The sequence below is a fragment of the Suricata suricatta genome, chromosome 11 (assembly GCF_006229205.1).
Source record: "Suricata suricatta isolate VVHF042 chromosome 11, meerkat_22Aug2017_6uvM2_HiC, whole genome shotgun sequence".
Classification (NCBI taxonomy): Eukaryota; Metazoa; Chordata; class Mammalia; order Carnivora; family Herpestidae; genus Suricata; species Suricata suricatta.
Window position 1 is genome coordinate 52,112,582 of NC_043710.1, and position 11,083 is coordinate 52,123,664.

An 11,083-nucleotide genomic window follows, 5' to 3' on the forward strand; every position below is an offset into this window, starting at 1 on the left:
TCCCTCTCTCTCTGTTCCTCCCCTTCTAGTGCTCTGTCTCTCTCTCAAAATAAATAAACAAAATTTTTTTCACAATAGCAACTAGAAAAATACATACAGGGAATTGTAGAGAATTATAGAAAGAGTTGCATAGATTTGTCAACTGCAAGAGAAAAAAGATGAGTTGAGAAAGATGCCAAAGCCAGATGGACCCAGCTAGAGAATATTCTAGCATATTCAGATCACACATCTTGGAATTTGGCAGACATGGGCTCAGATGCTCACCAGGAAGCCTTGGGGAAGTTATTTACCTTTGCTCTAGTTCCTTTCTCTGTGTAGTGGGGATAGAAAACTCCTTGGTTATGAGAATATATGTGATGATGCTAGGTCTCCCCCAGAGTCTGGATGGGGCACGGACTCACTAAACCACAGCCCTCACCACAGCTCTTCACTTGAACTGCATTCTGATAAAAGGGGGCTGGGAAGGACTGGGAAGGAGGCAGCAGCTTAGAGAGCTGGCGTTCTATGCACCAGCCCCAGGACTACACCGGACTACACCGGGGAATGGATCAAGGGGAGCGGGTGCTGGGCACGCAAGTTCAGTGACAGAGAGGTCAGTTGAACAAGGGGGATGAGAACTAAGAACTGTATCAGTGAGCAGAGGGGTAGAGACAAAGCAGCAGACTTCTGGGATATTTAGGAGGTAAAAATTACTTAACTTAGTTAGAAAAATAGATCTGGGAAGAAGGAAAGGGCCAAATAATGTATACATTCCAAAATGTTGTCTTGGATGAATACAAAGTGGTAAACAGTATTGTCAAAAATGCCTAACTAGGAGGAGAATCAGGTGTGGAAAGGGTAGATGATGGGCTCAAAATGAGACGTACTGGGTTTAACTGGCATCCATTTTGAGACTAGCAGAAAGGCAGAGGTTTGGGCCCAATGCAGAGCAAAGTTGTCTAGACTAGAGACAAATATTTAGAGGGTATCAGTCTATAAGTAAAATAATAATAGCTTATGTAATGAATGAGAAAGTATTTAACATCAGGAGCCTGTAACATGAACAAATGAACATTTGATCAATTGATGGGAGGGACTAAATAGGACCTGTCATAAAAATTAGAAGAGAAACAGCAGACACTGTCATCAAGAATTCCAGGAGAGATGTAAAAAGAATAGCTCTGGGGGCACCTGGGTGGCTCAGTCAGTTAAGCATCCGGCTTCGGCTCAGATCATGATCTCACAGTTCCTGGGTTTGAGCCCCGCGTCAGGCTCTCTGCTGACAGATAGTTCAGAGCCTGGAGCCTGCTTTGGATTCTGTGTCTCCCTCTCTCTCTGACCCTCCCCTGTTCGTGCTGTCTCTCCCTGTCTCTCAAAAATAAATAAAAAACAGGAAAAATAATTAAAAAAAAAAAAGCTCTAGCGATCACATGTGACTAAGTCTCCATTGAATTGCCCGTAGAGGTTGCTGGTAAGTTTAATAAGTTTTGCTTTAGCTAAATTAAAAAAAAAAAAAGCCATTGAGTGGTTGGTTCAGTAGTGAACTTAGGGGTGAAAAAATGGAAAAGGATATAGGCGGGTAATTCTTTCACCCTTTGTCAAAGTGATGAAAGGCGTGCATTGGTCTTCCAGGACATTTTTCCTTAGTGTCACCTCCTCCGCACTCTTTCCGGTGCTTGGCAGCATGCATCATCACCTCTACCCCATCCTGTTTGCATCCACAGCCCTTACCAGTCCTATTTTATTCACTGAAATTTTAGCACTGACTCACTTTGCTCTTTCCACTACAGACCCAGACTAAATTCTTATGATGCCAATACTCTCTCCCCTAATCCAATCAGCAGCCATACTCTCAGTGCCCTTACCTCCTCTCAACAAGGATTGTGTCATTTTTCTTAAACAGGCAATCAACCCTATTCCATACTCTAGAACCCTGGTCCATTTTGACCATCTCTCATACCTTCATGTCTTCACTTCTCTTTTTATGCAGTGCAGTGTCCACGGCACATCATCATAATTACTCCTTTGATACACCCAGAACTGTAGTCATACTAGCCTACCCTAACTTCAACTCTCCACATACTCCTCTTCTACATTTGAGCGAATAAACATAGTGGTTAAAAACACAACAGCATGCTTTGTTTTTTTAAATTCACTTTGAATTTATGAACAACCAGTCGGCCTCATCTCTGCCTAGAATCCGACACTGCCTCGTCCATCAGAACACACTAGAATCAGATTTGATTCCCAACCACTCCACGGAAATGCTCTCTCACAATTAGCCATGACTTCCTCATTGCTAAATCCTCTGGTCGTCTCTCAGTCCTTATTACCTTGACCCTTAGTGACATTATATATAATTAATTAATCCCTCATGAAACTTAAACCTAAAACCACCATCTCCTGGTTTTTGCACGATTGAAATGGGAATTTTTTCCCTTGGACTATTTTAGTGCAGTCTCTTCTCAACCTCTAAATGCCAGATTTTCCCAGGGCTCAGTACCAGAAACTTCTCTCTACACTCACTTCTTAGGTGTTGTCCAGCCTATTTACTAATATCTCTCAAATATATGTCTTTTTCTCAACTTATTTCTGAGGTCTACATTTCCTATACTAAGTTAATGAAAACAAACACTACTGGGGGAAATGGTTACAAGTTGAATTTTTTACATGCTTTTGAAACAGCTAGATGCAGATGCTCACTCAGCCTGCTACTAGAAATAGGAGCATAGAGATAAAAAAAGAGAGAGAGAGGGAGAAATTATGGGCTATATATTAGATCTTTATCAATGTATGGATAGTAAATAAAATCATGTGAGTGATGATAGTGCCAGGAGAAATGTTAGAGTATGGCCAGAAAATTGCCCAGAATAGGAATGGTTACATTTCAAGCATGAGCAATGAAGAGAAGTCAGCAAAGGAGGCTGAGAAGGAATAAACATTACAGAAATAGTGATGAAAATCTGGTGAGGGTGGTGCTATTAAAGACCGTTTCAAACAGCAGTAGAATGGCAGAACTGACAATAGAAAACTAGATGATACCAAAGATGATGATGGTCATAATTCTGCTTCTGAGTGATTGTCAGTGAGACTGGGAGAGTGAATAACAAGAAATATCCATTTATTTTCAGCTCCACCCCTGAGGAATGCCAGCTCCCTTCAGTCCTCAATTCATGCTCTTATCCAACATTACTCAGTTTAGTCCCATGTTCTACCTGACCGGGTTTCCTGGATTGGAAACCATTGAGCACTGGATTTTCATCCCCTTTTTCCTTATGTACCTTGTGGCCATCTTGGGCAATTGTTTCATTCTGATCATTATTAAGACCAACTCTCGTCTGCACAGACCCATGTACTATCTACTATCTTTCCTGGCCTTCACTGACCTGGGACTGTCAGTGTCTACCTTGCCCACAACTATGGGAATCTTTTGGTTCAAATCTCATGGTATCTACTTTGCAGCTTGCCAAATCCAGATGTTCTGTATCCATTCATTTTCCTTCATGGAGTCCTCAGTGCTCCTTATCATGTCCTTTGATCGCTTTTTGGCCATCTGTCACCCCCTTAGGTACTCGGTTATTATCACTAGCCAGAGAGTGATCAGAGCAGGTCTGGCTGTCATCTTCCGGGGACCTGTGGCCTTAGTTCCCCTTGTCCTCCTCCTGAAGACTTTTCCCTACTGTGGGCCTCGAGTTCTTTCCCATTCATTCTGCCTACACCAGGAAGTGATACACTTGGCCTGCACAGACACTACCTTCAACAACCTATATGGGCTGGGAGTGGTGGTGTTCACGATGATGCTGGACCTGGCTCTTATTGCGCTGTCTTATGGGGTCATCCTGCACACCGTGGCAAGACTGGCCTCACAAGAGGAGCAGCTCCGAGCCTTCCAAACATGTACCTCACACCTCTGTGCTGTGCTGATATTCTTTGTGCCCATGGTGGGGCTGTCCCTAGTGCACCGATTTGGGAAACATGTCCCACTTGCTGTCCACCTTCTTATGGCCAATGTCTATCTCTTTGTGCCTCCCATGCTTAATCCAATCATCTACAGTATTAAGACCAAGGAGATCCGCCATGTCATCGGCAAACTCCTGGGTCTTAGGAAGTTCAGTGCTGAGTCCTGGAGCTAAAGATTCCAGAGAGTACCGAGGAGAAGTTCCCAAATCAGGTCAAAGATTTACAGCATTGAGAACCTACTATCACTCCACATGTTCCCCACGTTTTTTTCCCACTTCCCTAGTTAAAATATGTATAAATTTCTTTCCTGAGGTATGGGTTGAGAGTACTGATGTTTTCTTGCTTAAATTATCATGCCTCCTCATATATATGAGACCTTGCTGTTCTGGTAGCACCAAAAACTGCCCCAAAGAAGACTCTGTTGAGGGTCATCATCAATGTACAAATATTAAAACAAAAATGAAACTGAACAAAAATGAAAAAGGAATCGTACATTAAAGCATCCAGAATAGAACCTGGCAAATTCACCTCAGGCAAATACTTTCATTAATGGTTCCTTGGGACTGCTTCCTTCTTCTCTACCTGGTCAAAGTCCTTCTTTTCATTTTCTATCCTGGTTAAGTTGTATCCTTTGGACCCTTCAGTCACATTGGAAAAATCAGAATTTGTCATCCTTCCCTAATGGCTGATTTAGGTGGAACACCTCCAAATCTTTCTGTGGATGTGCTCCCTCTTGGTCCTGTTCATCTAATAGAAACCCTTGATCCCACTCCTAACTCTTCTCATCTCTGATTTTACCTTTCCTGTGGACTTACTGACAGGAAGCAGAAGTCAGTGTTCACTCCTGGGCACTTCAGTTGTGAGATCTTGCACAATGACATGACGGACACATGGACAAAATCTCAATGAAAGAAAATACCACAAACATTTGGAAGTCATGATCCCATCACTCAGGAAATTGTGAACCTAAAATTGGCAGAGAAGACTTCCCATATCATTGACTAAATGAAATTCATGTTATAGTCTCAGCATTGGGGTTGCTTCCTCATGGACATTTCACTGAGAGCCCTCTCTCCCACATGAAAGTAGAGGCTCTGTGTGTCCTCTCCCTCAGAGCCTTGCATTTCCCAATGTAACATCTGTCACACAGTTATGTGCTGCTTCCTACTCCAGCTTGGCTCCTTCTCCTTCCCCCTCCTCTCTTCTCTCTCTCTCTCTCTCTCTCTCTCTCTCTCTCTCTCTCTTTCTTCCTTCTTTTCTTAGGAAAAGTTAAGTAATATTATTTTCCCCAATTGTGTTTTTGTCACTTGTGGCCGACAACCTATTGAAACTTAAAGTGTTGGGAAATTGACTGGAAGAAGGAATAAAAATCAACAAAGACAGCTCAAGGACTGTGTTAGGAAAAAATAAAACACACAGGTATCTGGGTGGCATTCAATCATGAACTCAACAGACTACAGGGGAGTAAATGGATTTCTTGCCATTGTTTTGTTGTTGTTGCTGTCTGTTTTGTTTTTTTACTTAAGATTTATGCCCAAAGTGAGGCTTAAACTCACACTGTGAGATCAAGAGTCACAGGCTTCACAGACTGAGCCAGCTAGGAGCCCCAATTTAGTGCACGTTCACCAATAAGGAACCGCATGTCAAATAGGTTTACCAATGCAGTGTATTCCAGGACACCATTTGGGCATCACTTTCCTGGTTTTTTCTCAAAAATAAATAAATATTTTAAAAAAGGCAGGTAAGTATATAGGTGTGCGTTTACTCAGGTGGTTATTATAGCATTTTAAAATTAAATTAAATTAATTAATTAATTAATTAATTTGAAAGAGAGAGGGAGACAGTGCAAGAGGAGAAAGTGCAGAGAGAGAGAGAGAGAGAGAGAGAGAGAGAGAGAGGATTCCAAGCAGGCTCCACACTTGGCACAGAGCCTGGTGTGGGGCTAGAACCCACAACCCTGAGATCGTGACCTGAGCCAAAATGTCAAGAGTCAGACACTTAGCCAAATGAGCCACCCAGGCACTCCTATTATATAATTTTTTATATTTTATAATTAAAATATGCCCTACTTAAATACAAACAAACATACAACATGAAATTTAAAAAAGAACAAAACTCTAAAACTGGATGTAAATGCTCTTGTGTTGTGTAGTGTTGTGTGTGTGTACATGTGTGTGGAGGGCCACTGGAATCCCAGTGGTTTGGGTGTGGGAGGCTCTAAAGAGCACTAGAGTCTTTCCAGTCCTAAAGTCAAGTGCTCCTTAACCATAGCTTCCACTCTGAGCTTTAACTGAAGTCCACATGAGAAGCCGCAAGACTGAATGGCATCGTTTTCTGTGGAACCTGTTAGCAGAATGAGATATAAAGAACTTTGGATTTGCATTTGGACTAGAGTTTGGGCCCCATTTTTGCCACTTATTAACAAATAGGCCACTAAATTTATTTCTTTTTGTCATAAGGAAATAGATATAATGACGTTTGAAAACGTCTACCTTATTGGAATTTAAAACTCAAATTAACATATTTTAATCTTGTTAATAAACAAATATTAAAAGACTTAATAATCAAGAACTGTGTTGAAAAGCATGTGGGCAAGAAGAGATTTTCATACACTGGTATGAGAGCCTAACTCGATTTGTCTTTTACAGAAAGCAAGACACATTGAAAGACTTAAGTATGTTAATACTCTGTATCTCAGAAGCACCCCATCTAGAAATCTATTTTACTGAGATAATTATAAATGAAAATGTGCATTCCCTGAGGACAAAGACTTATTTTTTTCTGTGTGGTCACAGAGCTATCTCTAGCACCTACACTGGTGCTTAATAAATATATGTTGAATTAATAAATAAATGAATATTACATATTAATTGTATATTGTTCATTATGATTTATTTTTTTTGTTCATTACGATTTAAAAAAACCCTCTAAGCATCCCAAATATCTAGGCAGAGCATGTTACATAAATTATAGTACATTCATTTGATAAAATATCAATTGGCTATTAAAAAGTATATAAATACTGAGAAGACTATTTTCAACATAATATTAAATTTAAGAAATTTAAAATATTTGTGTAAAAATTTCTGTGCAACGACTTTAAAATATTTATATCCATAGGAAAAAAGCTATGATATATATCTTTTTTCTATGCATTTCTCCATCTTTTTATTACTCAAAGTTTCTAAGAAAAAATACATTTGAGTTTTATAACTGAAAAAAATGCTTTACAAAGAGTACAAGAAAATGTATGTGTGATTATACGATGATGGCAATGATGATAAAAACTAACAATTTTTTAATGTTTATTATTTATTTTTGAGAGAGAGAGAGACAGAGTGTGAGCAGAGGAGGGGAAGGCAGAGAGGGAGGGACAGAATCCAAAGCGGGCCCCAGGCTCTGGACTGTCAGCACAGAGCCCAACACTAGGCTCGAACCCACAAACTGTGAGATCATGACCTGAACTGAAATTGGAAGCTTAACCGACTGAGCAACCCACGCACTCCAAAATCCAACAATTTTTATGCTAAGTGTTTTATTTAATTCTCACACCAAAGCTATGAAGTAGGTGTTCTTTTGCTTGACATTTTAAAATGAGGAGCCTGAGGTTCCCAGGGGAAGGGAACATTCCTTAGTTAAATATCTCCTGCATCCTTGACCAAGACCCAATTACAACTATGATTTTCTTAGACAGTTATGCTAGAATTTCTTTGCAGATTGGATCAGTGTATTCAGGACAAAGACCTGTTTCACTGAAGGAAGTTCAACCAAAAAACATACACACACAAGATTACTTAGTTTCACCTTAACTTCTATGCTACAGGTGTGAACTTCTTTTAGTACTAAGTTCATAGAATTTCTATACATGTGTAGGGTCTATGTTTTCAGCTACCAAGCCTTCCTCTTCAGTAAAAAATGAGAGCCAACCAACAAAAAAAACTCATCAAAGTTAGATTTATTCTTGTTAATGACAACAAATTGCACAACCCATTCACCAGCACCAATTCTCTGCTTCCACATGCAAAAAACTCTTTACAATCATGTTATTTAATATCCTGATACCTTCCAAAGACTTTGAAGCTGGCATTGTATTTGTAAAATGCATATTTTTCATATAATTGAAACACATTTTTTAGGTAATGAAGTTCACATAATTTTATAATGCCTTGCTTTTCCTTCCCTATATGAATCCACTGAAAGAGTAAAGGATATCTGTTAATTCCTTATATTTCCTGTGAATCTTTTTGGTTTTTTACTGTCAGGAAAAGTTAGGTCTTTCTAAATCTGCTTCCTGCAAAACACAATCATCTTCTCAAAAACAGAGATTGTGTCTTAATTGGTCTTTGCATCTAAGTGTATGTCCCAAAGCTTGCAGTGTCTATATATTTGCTGAATGAATGAGCATGAATAACTAACTACCTACTGGAAAAGTCACAAAAGGAAGCTGGACTGGGAAAAAGATCACAGAAAACAGGACTGCGCATCAACCAATAAATTTTCTTGTAGCAACAGCAGCTGGTGGGAAGAAGAGAATGAAGAGTCATCTGATCTGCTAAAATATCTCATGGTAGTACTTAAGCATCACTAATTTGGGGGGGCACCTGGATGGCTCAGTGGGTTGAATGCCCAACATTGGCTCAGGTCATGATCTCGCGGTTCATGAGTCTGAGCACCGTGTTGGGCTCTGTGCTGACAGCTCAGAGCCTGGAGCCTGCCTCGGATTCTGTGTCTCCCTCTCTCTATGCCCCTCGCCTGTTCACACTCTATCTCTCTCTGTGTCTCCTGGGTAAAAAAAACTAAAAAAAAAAATGTTTTTAAAAAGAGAGTCACTAAGTTTCCATGGAAGGAAAATGATGTACCCAATGACTAAGTTCTGAGAAGATACTGATCTCTATTTGGTGTTTGAAGGTCTATAACAATCTAAGGAGTTTCCTCTGGGGCCTTAGGCCTTCCTCTGGGGGCCTAAGACCCAAGGGAAGACAGAGAGCTGTATAAGTGTAATTGCAGCAGAGCATCCTGATTTAATCGGAAGAGGCCGGAGCAGGAAGTGAGAAGAGCTACAGGGTTGGGGAAAGAAGCCACAGACACCAAGGGACCAGTAAGTTGTTGAAGGTGGATAGAGACAGCCAACCCAATGACCTCTCTGGTACCTCTTATCTAGCAAGTGTACAAGGAGGGTGATGGAATAGGGCAGCTTCCAGGATTATGCCCAGTCTGTGCTTAGAGCTGCTGCCCCATGATATCTCCCCCTTGATCTTTTGGGTTAGAAAGATAGACCAGAATTTGTTACTGGAGATTTGTGTGCAAATACAGCAGCTTCCTGGGTAAAATCTGAAACTGGCCCTGGTACCTGGAGGGCAGGGAGAGATGGAAGGAGGTACCAGGTCCCTCCCAATTGGAAGATGCAGGTTTAATAAGCAAGGGAACTTTTATACAAGGCATGGCTTGGGCAACACAAGAAAAGTAGCTCTGTGCACCCACGACCAGACTCTTAACTGGGTTCAGTCATGCATACCATCCAGATGGACTCAACAACACCTCCTCTCTTAAGGCTATGTCCTTGGAGCAGCTTCTGAGAGTGGGGAAGGCAAGGTGGAATGCACATTCCAAGACTGGAGAAGGGTCAGAAGCCGTGGGTTACCTGGGTCTATCTTGTAGGTCAACCTAGAGTCATGCCCTCTTGGTGACATCCCCCAGCACTGGCTGGGCTTTGGACTAGAGTGAAACAGGATTATGGCAGGGTTGGATCATAATCTCTACTCTACCCCAATTTATGTGGCTCCCAACATAGTTGTCCTGGAAAGAAGGCAGGGAACATGTGAAAATTTTCCATCATGGAAAAAGGCTAAGGTGTAGAAGGATTCAGTCACTTCCTCAAAGTCCTGTGACTGACTGTCCAAAAACTGCTTAAAGAGCTCATAGTCTGAACCCTGAGCTTCTCCTTGTTATTGCTGGATCACTTATTGGCTTTCCCTTAGAGTCTGCTGCAGAAGTGAAGGGAAGAGCTATAGTTCTCATATGGTAGATATTGTTGTGGAGCTCTTCCAGTAAGAAGGCAGTGCTGGAAACTGCAGATAATAATTACACCTGTTGAGCATATGTTTCTAACTGTACCACACTTAGAGTTTTTTATAAATGGCTCTGTAATCTACAAGGTGGGTACAATAACTGGCCTACTACTTCAGATGAGAAAACGGAGATTAAGCAAGTAAAATGCGCAATTACAGAGTTAATCAATGTGGGGGTTCTGATCGGAATGCAGATGTGGCTCCAGAGCTACTTTCTTCACCATCACCCTGTGTGGCCTGATGAACTGTGTCTGGAGGGCCACAGATCTCCACATATTTTTCACTGTCCAGTGGAATTGAGAAGGTGAGACTGAACAGGGGGCTGTGGGAGATTCCTGGTGGCCTCCCCATCCCTCCGTTCCTCATGCTTCTCCATGTCAGACTTCAGTGTCTGATCCCCCATCCCCTGCCTCTCTGCCACCCAGCCTCTTTCTCATGTGGTCTCTTACAGGAATTTTTTTTCCTTCTCCTCAATCTCCCTCTTTTGTTCAACTCTGCCTCCTCTCTTCTGTTCTCCCTCTCCTCCCCCATCCCTCCTCCCTCAGTCCCTAAGCTTCCTATCAGTTTAGCTCTTGTTTTTCCCTTTTGCTGTCCCTCAGACTCCGTTCTTTCCCCAGTTCTCAGTTAATGTCTGTCTGGCACCAGTATCACTCCTTTCAGCCTTCCAGAAACCTCTCTCTCACTTCAGCTTCACCATCATCTCGCTCCTCCATTCTCCCAGCTCTGCCTCACACTCCCTCATCTTGTGCTTCTCTCTCTCAAAGTCACACAAGCCCCTTTCCCTATGGCACCCAGCCAGCCTTTTTCTGTCTTTCAACATTTTCTTCACCAGCATTCACCACACCCTGTCCTTCTTTGTCCACTTCCTTCTCTTCCAACCTCCTCTGTGTCCTGAACCATGGGTCTCCCCAACTTGCCTCTCAGCATATTCTTATTGAGGCCACCATTTCACTGTCTCTCTTCTTTTTTCTAGTTGACCTTCATTATAGCTTCCCCCATTCCTCAGCTTCATCCTGTCTGTCCCTCAATACGTGTTGTGATCTATTCCTCAGTATCCCCATTACCACTTTCCCCCT

General features: G+C 41.6%; 1 protein-coding gene across 1 annotated transcript; it reads left to right on the forward strand.

The window, feature by feature from the left end:
• Positions 1 to 3,125: 3,125 nt before the first annotated feature.
• Positions 3,126 to 4,112, forward strand: LOC115272580 (olfactory receptor 51M1-like). The gene has a single exon (XM_029915613.1). It carries the CDS (start codon positions 3,126 to 3,128, stop codon positions 4,110 to 4,112), a length of 987 nt encoding a protein of 328 aa, XP_029771473.1.
• The last annotated feature ends 6,971 nt before the right edge of the window (positions 4,113 to 11,083 follow it).